Genomic DNA, 25,258 nt, shown 5'->3' with positions numbered 1-25,258 from the left:
AGTGCAGATTTCTGAGTGCAGGAATTATATGCTGACAAGGTCTTACTCCTGTCAACAGCTGTGCTGCAGCATTCTGCACTAACACCAGTTTTGGGGTCAAATGCAAGGGAAGCCCAACATAGAGAGCACTGTGGTGATCCATTAGTTCCCATAACTGTTAATAAGAACTACTTCTTCATCTTTTACTAAAACTCATAGCTGGACAGAGGGAGACAAAGGATAAACTTCCACTCCCTGCATGCTGCAATCTCAAAACCAAACAAACAATCACCACTGCTGCAATTAATTTAAGAAAAAGAAGAAACATAGCATCATTGTTTTCTGCTGCTCCAGAGAAGCGGACACGGAGCAATGGATCCAAACTACAAGAAAGAAGATTCCACCTAAACATTAGGAAGAACTTCCTGACAGTAAGAGCTGTTCGACAGTGGAATTTGCTGCCAAGGAGTGTGGTGCGGTCTCCTTCTTTGGAGGTCTTTAAGCAGAGGCTTGACAACCATATGTCGGGAGTGCTCTGATGGTGTTTCCTGCTTGGCAGGGGGTTGGACTCGATGGCCCTTGTGGTCTCTTCCAACTCTATGATTCTATGATTCTAAGTATAACAGCTACTTTGGCTCTGACTCTATGAGGAAAAAACTTTGTATTTGAAGTGATATGAAATTTCTATCTTATATTGATTCTGCGGTTGAAGGTGTAATTACCAAGTGATGAACTTGAATTTGTGAACCAGAATTTAAGAGTGCAATCCTATGCATGTCTGCTCAGTTGTGCCACTGAATTCAATGGGACATCCCCAGGCAACTGTATAGGATTGTAACATTAGAAACTTACAGTATTTTCAAGGATCTGCTAGTTCTTGCAGTTAGATCTCTGCTTTGATTCATATAACCTCTCAGATTTAAGTTTATTTTTTTGTAAAACTGAAATAATTATATAACAATAATTTAATTTATGAATTGCTTCTTATGAAGCATCTCAAAGCAATTTCACAATCCAGAATAGAAATGTTAAGAACTCTGTGCATAAACACTACCATCTAATACCCACTTCTGAAGCCAAAACTATAGCAGACAGCTAGCTAACTCATCAATTATTTCAATATTAATCAAAAAGAAAAGAGGAAATAATAAAAAATGGAATGCTCAGTAGCAGTTATTTAAAAATCCAATGTGACTATTATAAAGTGTGTCATCAGCTTCTTTTTGGCTTTAGTTGTGTGCATGATATACTGCTTTGACAGATCATTTCAGCAACAAATAATTACCACAAACCATTCCAATGACTTTTTTAAAAATCCAACTAATAATTACAGCATGCATGCCCATAGCACTATCTATATGATTTTAGAAAGATTTTCCCCCGATAATTATTATTATTATTATGAACATTATATCTGACTTTCTAAGCTATTGTGCTATGAATATATGTGTGCACTGCCTTTAAAGGGCTGTTTTGGCCCTGCAAAGCAGCACAAAAATATTTCATTAAACATATTTGCTTTTTCACAGAAAAAAATGCTCCTGATGAGACAATTGTGGCTGTGATATAACAAAAGGCAAACTTACTTACCTACTACCTGGATGATTTCAGCCAGTAAAACTCCGTCAGTCACATCTTGTTGCAGATCTTTTATCAAACGTTTATGACCAGATTTTGCTAGATAGTGATTGGCCCAGTCTGTATAAATCTGTAAAAAGCAGAGAGGGGATTAAAAGATACGTATTAATCACATTGTCTAATTGGCTTTTTAAACCATAATTTTATCAAGCAAACTAGCTAAAGCCAACCACCAAGGTTTGCAATCCCTGGACTATAACGTTTCTCTTCTTTTTCCCTGAGCTGATTGAAACAAAGTTAGCAACATTAAAATTCAAGGCATTGTGCTAATCAAGTATTCAGCTTATTATAGCAGGTCTTTCTTGTATAGAGAAATTTGACATCAGAGCTGGAGGAAACTAAAGAAAGCTTCTAAACATGCTAAAGCCTGAATGGGTTATCAGACATGGAACTAAACAGTCTGCAAGAGAGACTGGGCTGAATTTCTCTATTTATGCTAAAGAATTCAATGTCCTAGTACTGAAAAAGCTGAAGCATATTTTTTGCAGCAAACATTAGACATTTTTACATTTAAAAAAATTCTGTAAATGATCCACAGTATTTTTAAATCAGTTAGGTTTATTTAAATTGCTAAAGTCTTTTTGGATGCAGATAGCAAGAAACCTAAATGATATTGCTATTCACTTTACATGTGAAACATTCTCCTTACACATTACCAGCTCACAGTTCCAAAGCTGGTATCCCAAATTAGATTTGTGAAACATATATCCTATTCATACTAAAATATCCTCATATATCTATGAATATCCTCACTGGTAACATCTAATATTGTTTCTAAAGGATTTATATATTAGTCCTGAATATACTTTGCGATCCTTCTGTGTAAGGACTTCAGAAAGAAATTGGAAAAGTTCCTACTTTGATAACATTCATATCCAAGTTATATTCCATTTTTAAAAAAATATCCTATGTACTATATATAGCCTTTTTTCAAATGGCTGACAGTACTGCGCTAATTGGTGACATAACCTGAATAACCTTTTTATGGTAATTCTATCCTGCACATAAAATATAAGACATTTGCTTGCATTATTTTTAAGAATGCAAAAGCGCATATAGACCAGAGATGAGATATCTGATCGTTGCAGAGTTGTATTGCATGTTGCAAAAACATTCTTAGGAAACAAGCTCTTTTAGTCAAGAAAGAATATTGTGTTTAAACACAATTCTTCAAAGAAAAAGTCAGCCATCTTCGCACCTCAGAAAGAACCATGTGGCAGAGGGCAGACTGTGGTTACATGGCACCCTGAGTGTTGCAAAATTTGGTGCTCCCCAATATTTCTTATTTTCATGCCCTCCTTCCTCTCGCCTTCCATTCTACACCCCCTTGTCTTGGCACCCTGGGGGGGGGGGACCACCAGCACCACCCTAAATCCAGTGTTGCATGGATACACTGGCAACTATCTGCATGTAATGGTAAAATGTGCTTTGGAACATTTATAATGACATCGAAAAATTCACTGGTAAATGCTGTCCAAATAACAGTAATTCATCAGATCTAGGCAGACAGGATGAATGATGTTTAGCAGGTCATTTCATTTTGTCACTGCTATGATTTTCATATTTTTAATCAAAGCCACCCCCGCCCCCTTCATGCAAACCATCCTCTTGTCATATCCCTTTTACATCACTCTTGGAAACCTAGTTCTTTAATGCACTGGAAAGATTAACTAAACACAATACCAAAAAAAAACCTGCTACTAATAAAGCAGTTGATAGAATTACAATGAACAACCTTGTTATTTAGTTACAAACTCAGATAGACACAGAATGCTCAGCATATTTGCCAAAAAGAAAATAGTTTAGATATGAGCTGATACAGTCTAGAAAAAGACAGGGATAAAGCTACATCTTGACACATTTGAAAATGAGAATTGTTATTAAGATCATCCATTTGCTGAATACAAAATTATTCAACCATATGCATATTTGAATCTAATAGAATTATTTGTAGTGGAAGGAAGAGATGTTGCCTGTGTTTTTGCTTTACAGCACAATTCTATGAATGCTAAATTACCAAGGACACAGCTCATTTTAAGCAACACCTTACTTTACATGAATTGCAAGGTCTTCTTGCACGCATTAAGCTAATTATGGAAGCATTGCAGAACACAGGCAAGAGATTGCTTGAGTTTGCAGCTTCCTCCAGTTTTGCAAGACCCTAGGAATTTCATCAATCTAACCATAGCTCAGTTATTGCAGAAGATAGCATCATGTGATGCCCAGCATTTCCCCATTGTCCATTGATAAACCAGTCAAAATCTGCATTGCAATTAACAAGTTCAAGTGGCTGAAAAGATCAACAAATAGATAGACACAGTGACAGAACTGGGAATATTATGCTTATTACTGTTTATAACAACAATCTATGTATCAATTTTTAACAAGACATTAAGTAACTGAATCTAGTCAAAAACTCTGAAGCATTGCACAGAGTTCTGAAAAAGTGTTATAATGAATCAAACCATGAGTTCATCAACCCTGGAACTGTCCACTCATGACTGGCAGTGCAGTCCAAAGTCTCAAGTCCAGACTTTCTCCAGTTCTTCTACCAGAGATTCTTTTAACTGGATATGCAAAAAATTAAAATTGTGACTTTCTGAAGGCAATGCAAGTGCCTTGCCAGCAAGGGACAAGCAAGATTTGAGAGTGGCAGTTTCCATCTCTAGCTTACTCTTCCCATAGTTTCTGTCTACCACCTCAAGTGCTTTCCTCCATCCCAGTCAAGCTTTCAGGTAGGGCTGTAGCTTATTGATAGAGCATCTGTGTTTGCTGTTCCATGCTTTCCAGATTCAATCCTTGGAATTTCTAGGTAAGACTAGAGTAGACTCCTGTCTGAAATCCTGGAGAGCTAGATGTTGCTGGACTACAACTCTCATCACACCCAACAAGCATGGCCAATGACCAGGAATGATGGGAGTTGTAATTCAACAACATATGGATAGCCAAAGGTACCCTGCACCTTCTGTAGACTAGTGGTCTGGCTCAGCAAAAGGCACCTTTCAATGTTTCCCTTGTTCCTCGGATAATGAAAGTGGCTTAGGATGGCGGGGATGGGAGAGCAGGGATGGAGAAGTACTTGGGGAGAGGAGCTATAATTGGCAAGGAAGGACAATAGTTTACTTATGGTCCAATTCTGGCTGTTCAGAACTGAACCCTGTGCCTCTCATTCTGCATGATTGCTGCCATCCAATATGGACCTTCTGTTCCCTGTAGATTTTTTTCAAATGATGCTAAAAACATGTATTCATGGATTAAAAAAACTACTATTAAATCACAACAGTTGCCTCTAACACATATATGATGAAAGAGCTATATGTGAAAAAGAGTTCCACACACACCCTTTTCCTTTGAATTAGGGATGTGCCAGGTCAATATTGTTTTTCCAAATATAACCCAGCATTTTTCAGTTCACTGCTGAAAGACTAAAGACAGAGCAATCAAAGTTCTGACAGATGACCTCATAAAGTCAATATAAACAGGACACTGCCTGTAAGAAAACAAGAGTAAGACCTAAGGAAACAACTATATTCTAAAATTCGGAAGCTTAAAGACACAAGTTGGGGAAAATATGTAAGGGTGGCTGTCAAACATGTGGCCTTGTCAAATGCTTTGACTGTCACACACCCACAACTTTTGGAGGGCCCAGAACAATGAACTGGTTATGACAGGTGAACTGGATTTATTCAGTAGACAAAAGACTCTTCTATCATGTGCACAAAAGTTCCCATGGAAATTTTGTTAAAAACTAAGCACATTTATTTACCCTTAGTTTCATCAAGCTGACAAACTCATTAATCAAGCGCTGAGCTGAACTTCAATTTCTTAAAAGCTTAAAAGAGTGACATGATAAATGAGCAAGAGGCCCGCTCAGGAAATATGCTTTACTTGACGAGAGAAGGGGTGGGGTGGGGAAAGAAACCTACCAAACCATGGTTTCACTTGAGTAAACCTCCACTGGGATCTTAGTCACTGGGACTTTTCATTTTAGAGAAAAGGTGAGTAAGAGGCAGGATGACAGAAATGTATAAAATAATACAGGTAAGGAGGCAGGGGATAGACAGAAGCTTTTCTTCATCTTTCTAGAACTTGTGGACATTCAGTGAAGCTATAAATGCTGGAAGACTCAGAGCAGACGCAAGAAAGTATTTCTTCACAGAGTGTATGGTTAAACTATGGATTCTGCTTCTATGAGAGGTAATGATGGCCAGCAGTGTGGGTAGCTTTAAAAGAGGATTAGACAAACTCATGGAGGATAAAGCTATGAATTGCTACAAGTCATGATGGCTATGCTTTGCCTCCACTTTCAGGCTATTATGCACCTGAATAGCTGCTGCTGGAAAGTGCAGGAGGGGAGAGTTCTCAGGTCCTGCTTGCAAACTTGTCACAGACATCTAGTTTCCGACTATGAGAACAGGATGCGGAACTAGATGGGCCTTTGGTCTCATCCAGCAAGCTATTCTTTTGTCTTTGTTCATACAGATGAGGGCTGCGTTATAAATATTTTTAATTAAAAAAATAAATCAAAAACAAATAAGAATGGTTTATACATACATAAGTGCAGAACAAATGTGCATTTGGAAGCTCCCTTGGAAATTTTTATTTGTCACACACAATGACTTTCTGTAATGAAATGCCTGTGTTCCTGACTTTGCTTCTCATTGCCAGTTACTAACAATGAAATGCATTTTCTTCTGCTGTCCCTCTGAACATTTTCCTTTGAAGAGATGTGTGTGAATCAGACACTCATGAGTATGACTCAAGGAGATACCACAGTAACAGCTGAGCACTGTATTTTTGATAGCAAATACCATAATTAGAACTGACTAAAGAGTGTGCTCTGCTCCTTGATGGCTGACAAGGTTAGTCACAGAAAAAAAAGCCCCGCAAAAGAAAAGAAAAACATGTGTTAAAATGCAGTGCCTCTCATGGTGCTATCTAAAACCACAAGGGACTGTTGAGATTCACACTATGCTTAAACTTAGCATCAGCACTCTGAGGTGATCCTCACAGGAACATTCACATTTCCTGCTTGTCACAATCCCAAGTCCAAAATAAAGTGTAAAACACAGCCCTGGTCAAAACTTAATTTACCTAAAGGGTAATTTTAAATTGGGAGTGAGAGAAGATGCCTCTGCCTTAAACTCCCACTCCCTGTTGCCATCAAATTCTGAAGCTACAAGATGCCACGCTTGTCTCAACTCTTTTCACTCTCAGTTGGCGCTAAATAATCCTCAAGGGGCTGAACTTGGCTTAGGAACGTCCAGTTACTTGACTCCTATTTTAAAGTATTGTCAACTGGTACTTTTGCTTTTGAATACCTTGCTGCTGAATCATATTTTAATGTCAATGTTCTCTCAGCTGGCCTCTTAGTTGAATAATGTAGTCCTTAAAGTGCTGGATTAGGACGTGGTATGCCAGTGTTGGATGGTATATCAAATTGTCACACAGGCATGATGAAGTTCATTGAGTGATCTTGGGCCAATCACTACCTTGCAGCCTAACCTGCTTCACGGGGTTACTATGAAGAAAAACAGGAAGGGGAGAGGTGGGAATTCTGTTCTTTTGAGTCTGTTTGTTCAACTTGAGGGAAAGTTGTCTACTCCTGGGCTAGGAGCACAATCCAGGATTCCTCTTAACCCCCTGCCAGAGCTTGTTCCCCTCTCACAAGTCATCTGGGGAACGAAGCTATGGGCCCCTTCTTCTGAAATTCCATTAGGAGACTTTCCCCATGCTAAGTGTCCTCTCCCACTTGAGCAAACAAGACAACCACTGAGGGATGATGGAATAACAATATAACAAGTAACTGTGCTACAATTTTTTGATTAGTTCTTAATTTTTAACATTTATTTAAACTTACTTAACTAATATGCTTTTAATTAAACTTGGGGGGGGGGGAAGCCAAGTGACAGTATTGTCATGCTTCAAAAAATGATATAGGCTTGCATAATTTACAGTCTAACCGTTTTTGTCATACAGAAACACTGGCAAAATCTTATGATCAAATTGCACTGGTTGTGTTACCCCCAAGCCACTCCCAGAAGTCAGCATAACATTTCTAGGTATTTGGGCAAAAAATCCCAATACATATGAAGGTATTAGATTCACCTCTGAACTAATTTCAAACTTCTGTGCAGATGTGTGCTTATGAAACCAAAAAGTCTTCCATACACTTTAACACAGTTCAGAAATGTGAACTTTCTTACTGCAATGCATCTTGTGTCTTAATTTATGTCCTCAACAAAATAGGACTCTCGTATGTATTTCCATTATTCTTCATACTCAAGACTACTGCCTGAGCATCCTCCTCTCCCCACAAACCAGGTACTTTATGCCTTCCATATACCTCATTGATTTATTTGACTCTGCAATTGCCTTCCTTGCACAGGCTTCTGAAGCATGGGTGTATAAAGAAATAACAGTTACCCCTTTTTAAATCTTACTCATTTTTTAAAATTATATCTTTTTTGCCTCCAGGAATTTGAGTTCCTTTAAAACTTTATGATATTTAACAGTGTACATATTCTTGCTATATGCTGCTTGTATTTATTATAGAAAAAGTGCAATTCAAACATGTGTAGCAACCTTCACTATCAGAATAAGCACTTCTGGGTATATGTGCACACAATCATCTTTTATTTTTATTTTTAAAGGGTATCAGAAATAGAAACTTGTCTGTATAGATGGAACACATGCCTTGGGTGAGTAGCAGCAATACTTTTAACTGCCTGAAGGATTTTTTCTGCCTCCAGAAAATGATTTTTTTCTGACCTCAGAGCCAGTCCAAGACATTTAGCAACCTGAGGCAAAATAAATAGTGCTTCCCTTTACATCAAGGTACATGGTAATAATCAAAGCCAGCCAAGTTATTTTGACATCTGAGGCAGAAAATCCCAGAAACGCCACTCCCGCTGTAAAGATACAACCACCACACCAATTAAATAACTAACAATATGTGACATTTCTCAAGGCTCCAAATCAGCTGCCTGAAGCAGCTGCCTCCCTCTGCCTAATGGTAGGGCTGGCCCTGGAAGCCTCTTCTCACATAATTCCCTTACAATACAGCTTGCATGCATTAAGCTGGCTTTAGAGTCCTCAGGTATTACTCCTTTAAAACAAACAAACAAATCTGAAAAACTTATCTGAAAAAGGTCACAGACAGGAATTCACAATAAACATGGAAACTGAATTTCAGAATCTCAAACAGACAACATCAACCTCAGGGTAACACCACAGTAATACAAAACCAATCTACGAACTGCTTACTCTTTTATAGTGATCATAGGAAAATTTACTTCGCTCACAAGCTGGGACACGGAAATTCATACTTATTGGCATAATATTTAAAAGGAAGGTAGAATATCCATTTACAATGCAGCCTGCTCTTCTTTGTCAAAGGATGTACAGTGGAGGGTGAAATATATGCTGGCATGTGAAGCCTCAGTAGTTAATTTTAGTGGAGGTCATGAATGCACCCTGATCAGATATTCTTACACAGGAATGTTTGCTGCATTAGTATACCCACCCTGACACAGCTCATGCATGTCTCTCAGCCCCCATAACCCTGTCACTGCCTCCTTTTCTTTTCAGTCTTCTTCTGCATAATCCTGAGCACCTTTTAAAATATCATTACTCTATCATTTCATAACATGTATATACTGTTTGATTGTAGGAAAAAAACCTCAAAGCGATTTTTTTACAAAAAAAGCTAAAACAAAAAAAATTCCATTATAACAATGACAACCATAATTTACAACATCCAAAAGGCTAAAACTGCAATAGAATAGATCTAAACAAATGAAAACTTGTACAAACATTCTAAGCACTGGATAGGCTTATCTAAATAAGAATGTCTTCAACAGGCACCAAAACAATACATGAAACACCTACTGTTTTGAGGAGAATATATCCAAGCCAGTAAATATTTCATAGCTGTGAAACAGCACAGCACATGCCAGCCCCAATATATTACATTAAGAGGTATCGTATATGAAGTTGTTATATCCAATAGTGTGCCAATTATCAGTTACTTGCCTTTGATTTTAATGGGGTGGTGGCATGCACAGATTAGATATATAGTATTAAACTAGCACAGCTTGCAATTGTTTTACATTTAAACAGCATAAGTAAATGTGACTTTAAAGGCAATAATTCAGCTTTTACACAATTTAAGACAACTGTCCCTTCTTCTCACTAGCCCCACCCGTGCGAGTTACAAATCCTACTAATTATGTGAAGATGGACTAGAGTAGGCCATTTTTTCAGAACATGACAACAACAAAAGTATTAAAACCAAACACCAAAAGTCCCTTATTGCTGAAATGTTCATCTAACTGTGAGCAGACAAAAGAAGTTGAAATGTATATAGAACTTTGATCTGGGGATGTGCCTATGTTGTATTACCAAAAATATGGCATATTGCCATCTTCAAGTCGTAACTCGTTCTCTAACATCTTGGATGATATTCAACATCACATTGGTGAACATCACATTGCTCATGCTCTTCCTCTCCTTCCCAATCTGTTCTGGAGGTCCCCCATACTCTAGAGCACAGATTGAGGAGACACGTGGAGGTTGCAGGAGGGAGGAGTGGAAGATGAAGTCCTGTTGCATGAGGAAAGCCCATGGACACAATAAGATGCCACCCTTTTTGCACTTTACAAGTGGGCTCTATTAGAGACACTGTCCAACTTCCACTGTCCAATTTCCATTAATTTTATTGTAGCTGAATTTAATGAAGCTCAATTAATTGCAGAGTCTCTCAGATACTGTATTCTAATAGGAGCACAGCAGAGGAAATTTTATCATGTTGTGCAACACAAGTTTGACTGAACTGATGGAAACAACATTCAGTGGAGATGAATTCTAACAGAATGTACTGTTGAGTTATGAAAAGAAATTCAAAAGTTTGCAATACCCATTCACAGACGCTACTCTGTACTTGGAAAAGCAAAAGATAGGCCCTGTAATGGTACAAAACTTCTACAGCTCAGTGTTTAAATAATGTAAATGTTTAAAAATATAATAGGAATTTTCATTTTCTCCCTAGACAGTTTGATTGTATGGCTTTGAGCTCCATTAAATAGCATACATATATTAGTTTTGTACTGCTCTACTACACAGTTTGTAATCAGGTGTCCTTTGTTTTGGGTATATAGTCCTCCATTTATCTACCTTACATTGCAATACAGTGAGGACAGGAATTGCATTTGAAATCCCACCAACTCAAGTTAATACTGCCATCAAATATTTCCAGCTGAATGCCTGCTGCTAAATAAGAGGTATTTGATATTGCAACAGACTGTCAGTTGATATGGCTACCCTCCCACCTGTTTTCACCCACCCTTTCTATAATACTTCATCCTCATTTTTCTCTTCTAGAGTTCTCTTACTCCCCCTTCTCAGTGGGAAAGTCCTTTATAGCTGTCCTTAAAAGAGACAGGAAATTCCCTCTTAATCAGGATAGATCCCTTCTGCCTCAACAATCACAGCCTGGTGCACAATCTAACTCCCTCACACAGCCTCCTTGCTCCCCAAGGAATGCATGTTTCAAAGAAGAAAGGGGAAGACAACGTTGTACCTGAAGAAATGTTTCAATCTGAAATTAGGACTCTGTACTTCAAGACAGTCCAATAAAACCAGCCACCACATTTCTTGCTATCTGTGTCTACCTGTTTAGACTGTAGCTTCAAAGAATTTGGAGCACAAAAGCATTTCAAAACCAATGTTATCCTGTTAAAGCAGAAGTCTGCAGCCAATAAAGCCTTAGCAGGCAGTGAGGCTCATGAAGGATTGGAGTCTGGTTCAACTCCATCCCCCAATGAGACTCACTGACCTGTGGCATCAGGATTTGTCAACTCAAGTCCTGGGGGATCTGTATCAAAGGAAAATGGGAAAATTCCCCTGGGATTTGTGTTCCAGTGGCTCAGAAAATGTACCAGGTTGGAAATAGACAAGTCAATACAACTTCAGAAAGTTGTACCCCCCAACCCACTTCCTTCCTTCTCATTCTCCATTTTCGGATTGGAAGGCTAGATGGTATGTAAATCAGGAATTCTTCTCCCGCTCAGATTTGAATTCAATCCAAATAAGAATTCAGGGTGTCCTTAATGATTTCCTCAAAAAGGAGTTGAGTATTTATAACCCCCTGAGCTGGTAACTGGTTCTGATCCTGGTGAAATTTGCTGCCAGTGCTTTCAGCTGAGCTGGTCTAACCTTAAAATATAAATAGCATATATAGTAGAGAAAACATTTTGCTTTAGTGCAGAAGACGGGACTGGTTGGGCCTTCTAGCTCTAGAAGTTCATATATTTTGTAAATATTATATAATCAGATTGCTTTTGTCCTCTTTTCCAAAATATAAACCACCTTACTCTACTCTGCCCTCTCAAATACTTGTAACTATCAGCAGAACAGCAGAACTTTCTTGCTTAGAATCAGATATTTCCCAGTGACAGCAAAACGATGCTACTTAAGAGTAAAGAAAGTAGCCACTTCAGTTGTTGATAGCCAGGGTACATTGCGTCCTCTGCAAAATGCATTATATTTTTCTAACATATTCCTCACCCAGTTAGGAAGTTGGGGGAAAGCCTCTAGAACGTTTCTAAAGAGGGAATTAATTCAGACTCATGTGGGCAGATCAAATTATTTACTTTTCATGAAGCAGTTAAAACAGCTGTAAAGCGTTACTGAGTTCCTTCATAAAATAAACAGTCAAACTGTCATGCTCCTATCCTTTGGTTTGGAAAGCAAAGAGGAGAGACTGTTGCAATGTGTGTATCATTTAGGTATGAAATTCAAGCAAGCTTGGGTTACAAGAAGGTAGTGTCTCTCCATAACGGGACATGGGTGGCTCTGTGGTCTAAACCACCGAGTCTCTCTCCTAGTTTCAAATGGAGCCAGGAACTCTTTCTAAGCAAGTTTCATGTGTTCCAATGGGCTTGTGCAATACTTTCTGCTGATGCACCCATAGAGAAGTCCATAAATTGATTGTTTAAAGGAAAACATAAATTGGGATAAGAAAATGTGCATGGTCTACCCCATGAACTGCAGTGCAGTTAGAACCTTTCAGTTTTGGACTGCATTTTAAGGATGAGCCAAATGTCCTATGTGGCCAGCAGAAAAGTAACTAGTAGATCTTGGCAGAATAAGAGTCAGATGCTCAACAACTTAAAATAGAAACACGCGGAGAGGTTATATTGGAGAATTTGGTCTAGAGTACTTCAGTGAGGAGCAAGTAATTGTTGCAAGTGCTTTGTAATGACAGATTAGAGTAAAATAAGATAATGGTTGAAAAAAACAGTAGCTATCATACATCAATAGATGGCAGCATTTATATTGGTGTATTGTCACACCTCATATACTTGGCAGTCACCAGATGCATAATTTAATATGTTCTGGGAGTTTCCCAATTTCACATCAAAGAACAATGTTGCTGCCATAAATCTCCTTAGTTAGATTGTGTTAAGTATATCACACAAGTTTTTTCAAATAATACGGTGCTGAATAAATTTCAAACAGGCATAAAAGATCTAATCAAATAATCTTGTATTTGGCCATCTGTTTCACAGATGTAAACAAAAGCAAATTTTCTACTGACTGATAACTTTCTAAATTAATTGTCTGTTGTGAACCTGCTGTCAGCTTGGTTGCTCTGGCTTCTATTTAGAGGTTTCTGGGTCAAAATACATTTTGTCATTACAAATTGACACTCTTTAAACTGTCTAGATTGTTGCTGAAAAACAAAACTAGAGCCACGAGGAAGGTGAGGAGGGTATCACATTTTTCAAATTTGCCAGATTTCCAAATTTGCCCAGTAGGAAATGGGAAAGAGCTTTTGAAGAGTAATTACTTCTGTCTTCATTCAGTAATTTCATTCATTAATGGCTTAGCCCATACTGGCAACGTATTATTTAGAAAGCATACAGAGAGAGAGAGAGAGAGAGAGAGAGAGAGAGAGAATGGAGAAGATAAAGAATAAGGTTTCAAACTTCCCTAGTGATTAAAGGTGTTCAGAGCATTACAATTAATTTTACAGTATTGTTTTTGTTTAGTCATTCAGTCATGTCTGACTCTTTGTGACCTCATGGACCAGAGCACACCAGACACTCCTGTTTTCTACTGCCTCCCAGAGTTTCGTCAAATTCATGTTCTATAACACTGTCCAACCATCTCGTCCTCTGTCGTCCCCTTCTCCTTGTGCCCTCCATCTTTCCCAGCAACAGGGTCTTTTCCAGGGAGTCTCCTCTTCTCATGAGGTGGCCAAAGTATTGGAGCCTCAGCTTCAGGATTTGTCCTTCCAGTGAGCACTCAGGGCTGATTTCCTTCAGAATGGATAGGTTTGGTCTTCTTGCAGTCCATGGGACTCTCAAGAATCTCCTCCAGCACCATAATTCAAAAGTATCAATTCTTCAGCAACCAGCCTACTTTATGGTCCAGCTCTCACTTCCATGCATCACTAATGGGAAAACCATAGCTTTAACTATACGGACCTTTGTCAGCAAGGTGGTATCTCTGCTTTTTAAGATGCTGTTCACAGTATTACTATCCCTAAATTGCAGGCATGGGGAAAGGAGCTGAAAGTGACAGTGGTTTGACTAAAGCTACCTGATGAGTTCACGGTTCAGCTGAGGCCGTCACCAGTACCCCAGGGGCAGAGAGGAGGGGCCATGCTGGAGTTGGATCCAAAGTCCTTCCATTTACCTAACATGCCCCTGAGATGGCATACTCCATTTCTTTCCAGCTGGTTGCCCACCATACACACACATCCACCTTGGCAGCAAGATCAGCAGGTTTCATGTTAGCCAATTGCTCTGCCAATGATCGATTGGGTCAACTTAAGTCTCTTGATTTCCGAAGGTACATCCAAAGAAATTAGGTATTAGTTTGACACTCCCATTGCCACAGACAACCCAGTAATGCTCTTAACCAGATGGAAGCAGAAGATGACAATTAAATGATGTTTGGATTGCTCCAGTAATTAAAACTGATGTTACTGTTGGAGAATTGTTCTAAAGTAGGGGTGGCCAACTCCCAAGAGACTGCAATCTACTCACAAAGTTAAAAACTGGCAGTGATCTACCCCCTTTTTTGGGTTCAGGTCAAAGTTGTTTTTTTAGAAAAGAGGAAGACCACTTTTCTTGGGGTGCAAGGCTTCTGGGGGGCAGTGATCTACCAGTAGATCTCAATCTACCTGTTGGACGTGCCTGTTCTAAAGTATAAGGAACCAAGAATTAAAATGCACATAACTAAAATGCTATGCAGGATTTAAAAAAGAAGCTAAAAGGAACCATTTGAATGTGAAACCCATACAAGTATAGAAAACAAGCACTCAGCCCATTAAGCATTTAAGAGCCTGTACTGATGACAACACTTAAGGGCTTTTTGCTGGCACTTTGTACTGAGGTGTAATTTGCTTTGAATGAACAGGACTCTTTGTGCATTAAATGATGCTTGAGATTGACATTGGTTATAAGTAAACTGCATATATAACAATGGCTTGGAGCCAGACATGGAGTAATACAGTTGGCATAAGCATGAAGAAACCCATCCTATTCCATTATTTGTGTCACATGTCTCCATTGCTTAATTCATGAGATGACAGGTGCATGAACTCAAATGAAGCCTTGCATACATTTCATTAAAAGTGTAGCATATGTAAATATTGGTTTCCTGGGAGCTGTAGTTTAAGGCTGCTGGGAATTATAGTTATGTGAGGGATGAATGTTCTAAGGATTATCTGGGGGTGGGGAGAATGCTTTTAGTGTGTATGCAGTCCTAATTGTTGTATGGCACACTCTACCATTTACAAAAACAACGTACTAATAATCACTAGCCTGTGTGTGTGTGAGAGAGAGTGAGTGTATGTGTGTGTTTTTTAAAAAAACATTTTAAATTTACAATAAAAGGTAGTTTATTTGGATAAAGTCTAGGTTTTCTCCGCTCACAAAATGTAAATTTCTAGTTAGCCACATTAACCTGTGGTTCAGTGCTGAACTTCACTTTTCAACACAGCAGAGCATGATTCCAGTCAATACACCAGGACTATTCCCTGCAGCATTAACACTTTAGTTTGATTCAAAGAGTTTTATCAGCACAGTGTCCAGTTTATTTATTTATTTAAAAAGGTCAATCAAGCAAATGTTTTTGATAGGCAGTGGTTTTTGATGTGATTAGATGTCTCATGGAAGCATGACAGAATAACAAGAAATGGGTAAAGGAAGATAATACAGTACTGTCTTGAAGTCCAAACTGCTATAGTTCATAATTTCTCCTAGCTGACATAGGTAATCTGGCAACCTGGTCGGATTAAACAGAGAGACATGAAATCAAGTCATGTGTGACACATCTGGAGGTTCTTATAACTGGGGAAATGATATAGAGAATTAGTAGGTTTGCAACAATCCCTGCTGTAGAACACCATGTGTTGGTTGTGCATAAGGGGCTGAAAGTGCTTTGTTTGTCTTCTTGCCTGTGGTATGGCAAGTTGCTTTTGAATGGCACACAGCAGTGACCAAAGCTGAAAATCTTTTGAACCACCTCTCCTTTCAACTTTTAGATTGATATCAGATGGTTTCTCTAAGATAAAATCTGTTAGGGATGACGACAGCAAAACCATGATTATCCCAACGAAATATAATTAAATGGTCAATTTTCACATAAAATTGAGATAACATATTTAACTGAAACCAGTTTCAAAGCTAACAGAAGCCATTAGAAAGAAAGGTAAGTTTTTTTCCTTGTGTGAAATGGAAGTGTATATATGATAAGACTACACCAGTAAGATCAAAAGCAGAAGCTTTGGCAAAGTCACCCTTTGTATGCTCTATAAATATAGTTCTACTAAATGTTTTGCGAAGCCTACTTTGGATGTTATTATTTATGTGGACTCCAGGCTTGCCCAAGGGATCAGGGCAGGTAACCAAGATTTAGCCTTTAATATTAAAAACAGGGACAAGACAAATAAATTGATTTATGTCTCAAAAGGGTTCAAAATCTAGTTTGTCTGGACAGGAAAAAAATTGAAAAATATTTAGGCATAACAAAAGAGCCAATTGGAGAAGTCATACAAATTAGCAAACTATCTGGTAGCCACATCAAGAGTTGCAGTATTCTTTACCATCCTCCAACCTAACCCACCATGCATATTGGAATAGGTATTTCATCTTTTGCCAACCAGCCAGAACTGGCTTCAGCACTCCTTGGGCAGTTGCCAGGACCCCAGTGCACCAGTAGGACCCATCACCAACCTCACCCCTTTCCTGTGCTCTGCTGAGCAGTGGAGCAGCTTAGAGATGCTATTTACATTTCTGACAGTATCCAAAAGCTGCCCCCCCTCTATATAGCAATGCTCTCAGGATGCAGGAAATTTAAATGTCTGTCCTGACTTACTGCCAGTTAAGTCCACTGGGGTTAATTGGGGACTCTCCATGTAAAAGAAGCCCACTAAAGGCCCCATCAAACCATGATTTGTCCCTCTGCCCAACAGTTGAGATTTTGAACAAGGCCGTTTCAAAAAACAACACCTTCAACGCATCCCCCCATCGCTTTATATTTTAATCAGATCACTGATCCCTCTGGCCCAGTACTGTCTGATTTCCTTGGCTGTTTCTCTCCATGGTCTGAAACAGAGATTTTTCAGGACTTTTTCATAGCCCTTACTTAGAGAGCAAAGCTGAACTGTTTCCATCTTGGGCTATCATTTTAAGAACTGTAGCTTTAAGAACTAAGACCCACAATTGCCTTTCTCCCCTTCCTTCCTTCCTTCTTCATTCCTTTTTGTTCCTTTTATGTCTTGTAGACTGAGACCCTGATGACAGGACTCTCTTGTTTTTATTAATCAGAAAGCCACTCTGGAAGCTTTTCAAGAGAAGAGCTAGGTAAAAATGCTACAATATTTCTTTTCTAGGCTATATTTTAAACATTTCTGTTACGGGAAACTTGGAAAGACCCAATTATTTCATTGAGATCTGCAATCTCCGGAGAGAAAATAAATGACCAGATTAATGGAAGCTGCTGCTGTGCATCCAACTATGACTTACAGGCTTCATAAACAGTGCTTATTGGCAGTTGGGCCAACTGATTCCTTATGAGAGGATTATGCACAATTAGCATTAGTTGTTTCTAAATGGGTAAGACAGCTGTCTGACAACCACCAATTTCACAGTGGCAAATGGCCCAGCCTCTTCTTCCTAACACTTAGTGAACAAAACTCTAATTGTTTGGGGGTTCGTCTTGAGAATTCCTCATTTTCCAATCAGCCGCATTGCCCAAGATGTCTTGTCAGCAATGAAAGAGACTTTCATAACATCCTCCAGTGAATGTTATATTAACCAAATTTAAGAACAAGAACAAATTTAAGAAATGGGCACAAATTCATGGTCTCACTCACACTGCTATTAAATGCAAGGAGACAAGCCCCCACAGTGGCCCTCCCTTCAAACTGACCCCAATTTAGGTCTTAAAAGGGCTTAGTGGAAATATCTGCAGCCACCATTCAGTATTAAGGATATCATAAGATTATCCTGAAGAAGTGAAAGTCAGCCCAGTATTTAGAACTATTTATATGGTCTAAAGCTACAAAGGCGGCATTCTGTCATAAGGATTTAAGGGGCTATTAATATAAGTAGAATATCTACAGAATTAATGCAAATATTTTATATATGTGTATTTAACAAAAATGTAATAGGCAGGGCTCATGCCTTCAGAAAGAAAGTAAGTGACACTGGGAGCAGCCATGACTTCCACTTTGATTAACCAATTCACAGTTTCAGAGGGAGGGGGAAAGGAAAGAGTTCTGTTTTCTCAGAAGAATCTGTACTGAAAGCAAGGAAGGACACTCTGCCCTCGTTTTAAAAACCTTGGTCCTCACTCATGTTCTTTGAACAACACTTGGACTGGGAATAAGAGGTGCCCCTGCCAATCTTTCTTCCCTCCCAACACCAAATGGCTAACCAGCAACACCTTTCCCTTTTTCCATTCCCTTCTTTTGCCTTAGATTATTAGTAACTGGTGGGCCAAGAGATGTTCACTCAGGGGCCAGATTGCTGACTTTTCACAACATTGGGAGCTGGATTTGGATCTGTTGTAAAGGGTATAAATACCCAAGTACCTTACCTCAAGTCTGTGCATTGATGAATGCTGATGTTTCTCTCTTCCTAGCTGACCACGAGCAGCAAAGGCATTAAGACTGTTAAATTTGGGGTATCTTTAGGCACCATCTCCACTGTAGTTCCCCTTGTTGGTCCATTCACAGTATTGCCCATTCATTTGAAAACAGATCTCCAGCAGCGCAGTCCACTGAGTGTATGTGTAGGCCGTCGCCATGAGTTGAAACCTGGAGAGCTCAGGGTTCCACTTCACAGAAGTAACCTACTCATATACAGCAGACTGCTCTGCTGTAGGTAAAGGTAAAGGGACCCCTGACCATTAGGTCCAGTCGTGGCCGACTCTGGGGTTGTGGTGCTCATCTCGCTTTATTGGCTGAGGGAGCCGGCGTACAGCTTCCAGGTCATGTGGCCAGCTTGACTAAGCCGCTTCCGGCGAACCAGAGCAGCGCAAGGAAATGCCGTTTACCTTCCCACCGGAGCGGTACCTATTTATCTACTTGCACTTTGATGTGCTTTCGAACTGCTAGGTTGGCAGGAGCTGGGACGAAGCAACAGGAGCTCACCCCATCGCGGGGATTCGAACCGCTGACCTTCTGATCGGCAAGCCCAAGGCTCTGTGGTTTAACCCACAGCGCCACCCACGTCCCTGCTCTGCTGTAGACATGAGGGTTGTGTTTGAGGGGCTGTCAGGGATGCTGGTGGTGCAGGACAAGCAGGCATGGCCCAGCTCTCCTGCCTCACATAATTACCATTGCATGTAAGCTGCAGGAACTATACAGTGACACAGAATTAGTTCTTAGGATAAGGTAGTTCTTTCACTCTAGGGGATGATCTTCCTCTCAAATAACTGTCAAGCTGAAGCCACAGGACAGAGCAGGAAGCACAATGGTCAGTGTTAAACTAAGGCAGCTTGCTATGGCATGAATTGTTCTACAGTGGAGCTGCATGACTGGGTGTCTTCTCCCCAGCTATTCTGATTGCAGGCTCCAGCACTGTTGTACGGGAACTTGATCCAGTCTCCCCAATACCTTGTGGGACCACATGACAAACCAGATGAAGCTTCTAAAGAGTTGGTGAAGTTGCTGGTGCATTACTGCAGTGTTTCCCAACCACTGTTCCGCGGCACACTAGTGTGCCGCGAGATGTTGCCTGGTGTGCCGCGGGAAAAATTAAAAAATTTGAAAGATTTTTTTTTTAAAGTCAAATTTTCGATTGGGGCGCCGTCACTAGATGACCCCTGGGGTTCCCTCCCTCCCTCCCGCTCTGCGCCTCCCTCCTCCTCCTCCTCCTCCTCCGGGGAGGCCCTTCCTGGCTCTCGGCCAAGGCTTGGCGGCTGCCACTCACTCACTCGCTCGCCCACCCGTCCCTCCATCCCTGCACCCGGCCTCTCCCCCTCCGTCCCCGGCGCGGGGGCTGCCGGGATCCGTAGTCCCCTCGCCCTTGGGCTCCGCGCCCGTGCGGGGTGCGCAAACTACGTTTCCCAGCGTGGTCTGGCGGGCCGGGCGTTTTGTTTGAAGCGCTCTTCTCCCGGCCATGGAATGAGCGCAGCGGCGGCGGCCGGGCAGGCAGGGGCTCTTCCGCGCAGACCCCGTGCAGCCTGCCTGTGCCCCCGCAGAGATCGGGCGGCAGGATGGAGCCCGGGGATCCCCGCGGAGGCGGAGGCGGAGCGGCGGAGGCGGAGGCTGCCCCCCAGGTAGGGCTGCGTCGGGGGGTTTTAATTTTTGCAATGCTGCATCCGCGCCGGAGAGGACGCATCAGACTGCGGGGAGACCCCTTGGCGGGCGTGCAAGGCAATGCATGCGTGCGTGCAGGCATTGCATGGAGTGCAGTGCAATGCAATGGCAACGCGGCGCCCTGCATGCATGCATGCAACTTCCACCGGCGCTCCGGACTTGGCAGGTGAGGGGGGTCCCCAGTGGGCAGCAGAGAGAGCCGGGAGGGCGAAGGGGAGCCGGGGGGGAGCAGCGCTGCTCCCCGAGCCGAGCCCGGGGGGAAACTTCGGCGTCGTTGCGCCGGGTGTTGGAAGCGGAGGCTGGCGGGGGCACCTCACCTGCAAAACCTGGTAGCCTCTTATATACTTCGTGCATTGCATTCATTGCCCGCTTTCTCCTCCAAGGAGCTCCCGGGGGCGCGTGTGGTTCTCCCCGTGTTATCCTCGCAACAACAGCCCTGCGAGGTGGGTCAGGCGAGTGGCCCAAGGGAGCACCCAGGGATTGTCCTGGCCAGGTGGGGTGATTTGAACCCTGCTCTCTGCCTGGTCTTCGTCCTCATTTAGCCTCCACATGTGCATGACTGTGCATGACTGAGGTTTTCCCCCCTCGTCTTGGCTATGGTGTGAGTCTGTGCTGTTAATTAATGGGGTTCTGCCTTCGGAGAAGATGAGCCAGCCCTCAAGGAGGTGATTATGTAATTTGCTAGCAATTCATGTCCCTCCCGGCGTGACGCTGCGCGCTGACGTCACGGGGCTGTAATGGTGGTGTGCCTCGAGATTTTTTTCATGAAACAAGTGTGCCTTTGCCCAAAAAAGGTTGGGAAACACTGCATTACTGAGCCCTATTTAAAGTGCTTTTTGACCTTCAAAGCCTTAAATGAATTGGGTCTGAGTTACCTGAAAGACCAGCGATGGAAGCCCTTTTCCCAGAACAGTTAAGTTGGCAGAGACAAGAAAAACAGCATGTAATGTAGTGGCCTTGCAGCTCTGAAACACGCAACCAACTGACCTTTTCCAAGACACAGCACTTCAAGCAGTGCCGCGTTTAGGGTGATGCAGGCGTGCAACATTCAGAAGATCCATAATTGAGAAGATCCATTTGGAGGCACAAAATTTTGGCCTTGCACAGGGAACCATATTATGAAAGATTACCAAAGTCCACCCGTTTCAAGGGGAGGAATTCAACAGCACACTAAGGTGATAGTTCCATTTCAGCTTGCCCCTGCCCCTGTTCCATGGATTCTTCTGACCCCTAAGACAATTTGGGGGCGAGGAGAGAGAGGGAAAAGTCCCATTGCACAAGTGGAAAGCCTTGCAAAGTCTTCTGCTTACAGAACTCATTAATTTAATCCTTTCCTGGGTGTTTAAGAAAGCATCAAAGCCTTGCCTGTTTTCATTAACCTTTTCTTGAACAGTGCTCTATTATGTTATTATACTATGTTCTTCTACTGCTGGTGGGTTTTCTTAAGAACTTAAGGAGAGCCCTGCTGGATCAGAGCACAGGCCCATCTACCCCAGACACGTGTTTCACAGTGGCCAACCAGATGCCTATTGGATACACACAAGCAGAACCTGAGCACTAGAGTGCTCTCTTCACACGTGAGTCCCAGGAACTAGATATAGATATAGATATAGATACAGATATATCTTCTTAAAGTTATACAGTATTTATTTAAGTTTGGGGCTGCTTGGTTTTACCATTGCCAGTTTTATTGGAGTCTGGAATTTTTTGTGGTATTGTATTATATTGTAATATATATTGTATATATTATATTGTATATATAATCATAGTGGAGAGTTTTGACCAAACGTGATCCACCTGGAGTAGGAATCGGCAAGCCACTCCAGTATCCCTGCCAAGAAAACTCCATGGACAAAGACAACAGGCATATAAAAGTTATGACACTGGAAGATGAGCCCCTCAGGTCGGAAGGTGTCCAACATGCTACTGGGGAAGAGCGGAGGACAAGTACAAGTAGATCCAGAGCTGATGAAGCGGCTGGGCCAAAGCCGAAAGGACGCTCAGTTGTGGATATGCATGGAAGTGAAAGGAAAGTCCAATGCTGTAAAGAAAAATATTGCATAGGAACCTGGAATGTAAGAACCATGAACCTGGGTAAGTTGGATGTGGTCAAAAATGAGATGGCAAGAATAAATATTGACATCCTGGGCATCAGTGAGCTAAAATGGACGGGAATGGGCGAATTCAGTTCGGATGACTACCATATCTACTACTGTGGGCAAGAAACCCGTAAGAGAAATGGAGTGGCCCTCATAGTCAACAAAAGAGTGGCGAAAGCTGTACTGGGATGCAGTCTCAAAAATGATAGAATGATCTCGATACGAATCCAAGGCAGACCTTTTAACATCACAGTAATCCAAGTTTATGCACCAACTACTGGTGCTGAAGAAACTGAAATTGACCAGTTCTATGAAGACTTACAAAACCTTATCGAAGTGACACCAAAGAAGGATGTTCTGCTCATTATAGGGGATTGGAATGCTAAAGTAGGGAATCAAGAGATAAAAGGAACAACTGGCAAGTTTGGCCTTGGAGATCAAAACGAAGCAGGGCAAAGGCTAATAGAGTTCTGTCAAGAGAACAAGCTGGTCATCACAAACACGCTTTTCCAACAACACAAGAGACGACTCTACACATGGACATCCCCAGATGGGCAACATCGAAATCAGATTGATTATATTCTCTGCAGCCAAAGATGGAGAAGCTCTATACAGTCAGCAAAAACAAGACCTGGAGCTGACTGTGGCTCAGATCATCAGCTCCTTATAGCAAAATTCAAGCTTAAACTGAAGAAAGTAGGAAAAACCACTGGACAGGTAAGATACAATTTAAACCAAATCCCTTATGAATACACAGTGGAAGTGAGGAACAGGTTTAAGGATTTAGATTTGCTGGACAGAGTGCCTGAAGAACTATGGATGGAGGCTCGCAACATTATACAGGAGGCAGCAACTAAAACCATCCCAATGAAAAAGAAATGCAAGAAAGCAAAGTGGCTGTCCAACGAGGCCTTACAAATAGCGGGGGAGAGAAGGCAAGCAAAATGCGAGGGAGATAGTGAAAGATACAGGAAATTGAATGCAGATTTCCAAAGAACAGCAAGGAGAGACAAGAAGGCCTTCTTAAACGAGCAATGCAAAGAAATAGAGGAAAGCAACAGAACGGGAAGAACCAGAGATCTGTTCAAGAAAATCGGAAATATGAAAGGAACATTTCGTACAAAGATTACCATAATAAAGGACAAAAGTGGTAAAGATCTAACTGAAGCAGAAGACATCAAGAAGAGGTGGCAAGAATACACAGAGGAATTATACCAGAAAGATATGGATGTCTCGTACACCCCAGGTAGTGTGGTTGCTGACCTTGAGCCAGACATCCTGGAGAGTGAAGTCAAATGGGCCTTAGAAAGCACTGCAAATAACAAGGCCAGTGGAAGTGATGGTATTCCAGCTGAACTGTTTAAAATTTTAAAAGATGATGCTGTTAAGGTGCTACACTCAATATGCCAGCAAGTTTGGAAAACTCAGCAGTGGCCAGAGGATTGGAGAAGATCAGTCTACATTCCAATCCCAAAGAAAGGCAGTGCCAAAGAATGCTCCAACTACCGCACAATTTCACTCATTTCACATGCTAGCAAGGTTATGCTTAAAATTCTACAAGGAAGGCTCAAGCAGTATGTGGACCGAGAACTCCCAGAAGTGCAAGCTGGATTTAGAAGAGGCAGAGGAACCAGAGACCAAATTGCAAACATGCGCTGGATTATGGAGAAAGCTAGAGAGTTCCAGAAAGACATCTACTTCTGCTTCATTGACTATGCAAAAGCCTTTGACTGTGTTGACCACAGCAAACTATGGCAAGTTCTTAAAGAAATGGGAGTGCCTGATCACCTCATCTGTCTCCTGCGAAATCTCTATGTGGGACAAGAAGCTACAGTTAGAACTGGATATGGAACAACTGATTGGTTCCAAATTGGGAAAGGAGTACGGCAAGGCTGTATATTGTCTCCCTGCTTATTTAACTTATATGCAGAATTCATCATGCGAAAGGCTGGGCTGGATGAATCCCAAGCCGGAATTAAGATTGCCGGAAGAAATATCAACAACCTCAGATATGCAGATGACACAACCTTGATGGCAGAAAGTGAAGAGGAATTAAAGAACCTTTTAATGAGGGTGAAAGAGGAGAGCGCAAAATATGGTCTGAAGCTCAACATCAAAAAAACGAAGATCATGGCCACTGGGCCCATCACCTCCTGGCAAATAGATGGGGAAGAAATGGAGGCAGTGAGAGATTTTACTTTCTTGGGCTCCATGATCAGTGCAGATGGTGACAGCAGTCACGAAATTAAAAGACGCCTGCTCCTTGGGAGAAAGGCGATGGCAAACCTAGACAACATCTTAAAAAGCAGAGACATCACCTTGCCAACAAAGGTCCGTATAGTAAAAGCCATGGTTTTCCCAGTAGTGATGTATGGAAGTGAGAGCTGGACCATAAAGAAGGCTGATCGCCGAAGAATTGATGCTTTTGAATTATGGTGCTGGAGGAGACTCTTGAGAGTCCCATGGACTGCAAGAAGATCAAACCTCTCCATTCTGAAGGAAATCAGCCCTGAGTGCTCACTGGAAGGACAGATCGTGAAGCTGAGGCTCCAATACTTTGGCCACCTCATGAGAAGAGAGGACTCCCTGGAAAAGACCCTGATGTTGGGAAAGATGGAGGGCACAAGGAGAAGGGGACGACAGAGAATGAGATGGTTGGATGGTGTTCTTGAAGCTACTAGCATGAGTTTGATCAGACTGC

General features: G+C 41.4%; 1 protein-coding gene and 1 long non-coding RNA gene across 11 annotated transcripts in view; one reads left to right on the top strand and one right to left on the bottom strand.

Annotated features, from left to right (window-relative positions):
• NAV2 (neuron navigator 2) overlaps positions 1-25,258 on the bottom strand; it is a 543,877-nt gene that overhangs the window by 203,818 nt on the left and 314,801 nt on the right. For all 8 annotated transcript variants that reach the window (XM_082223099.1, XM_082223101.1, XM_082223094.1 and 5 more), the window contains exon 2: positions 1,570-1,687. In XM_082223099.1, the coding sequence (XP_082079225.1) occupies positions 1,570-1,687 (118 nt within the window). The remainder of the gene's footprint in view (positions 1-1,569; positions 1,688-25,258) is intronic.
• LOC309534977 overlaps positions 1-25,258 on the top strand; it is a 41,538-nt gene that overhangs the window by 14,848 nt on the left and 1,432 nt on the right. For all 3 annotated transcript variants that reach the window (XR_014220943.1, XR_014220944.1, XR_014220945.1), the window contains exon 3: positions 17,417-17,495. This is a non-coding gene — a long non-coding RNA (uncharacterized lncRNA). The remainder of the gene's footprint in view (positions 1-17,416; positions 17,496-25,258) is intronic.

Source organism: Podarcis vaucheri (assembly GCF_965113315.1).
Source record: "Podarcis vaucheri genome assembly, chromosome: 1".
Taxonomy (NCBI): domain Eukaryota; kingdom Metazoa; phylum Chordata; class Lepidosauria; order Squamata; family Lacertidae; genus Podarcis; species Podarcis vaucheri.
The sequence above is the reverse complement of the archived record's forward strand: the minus strand, read 5'-3'. Positions and strand labels throughout refer to the sequence as shown.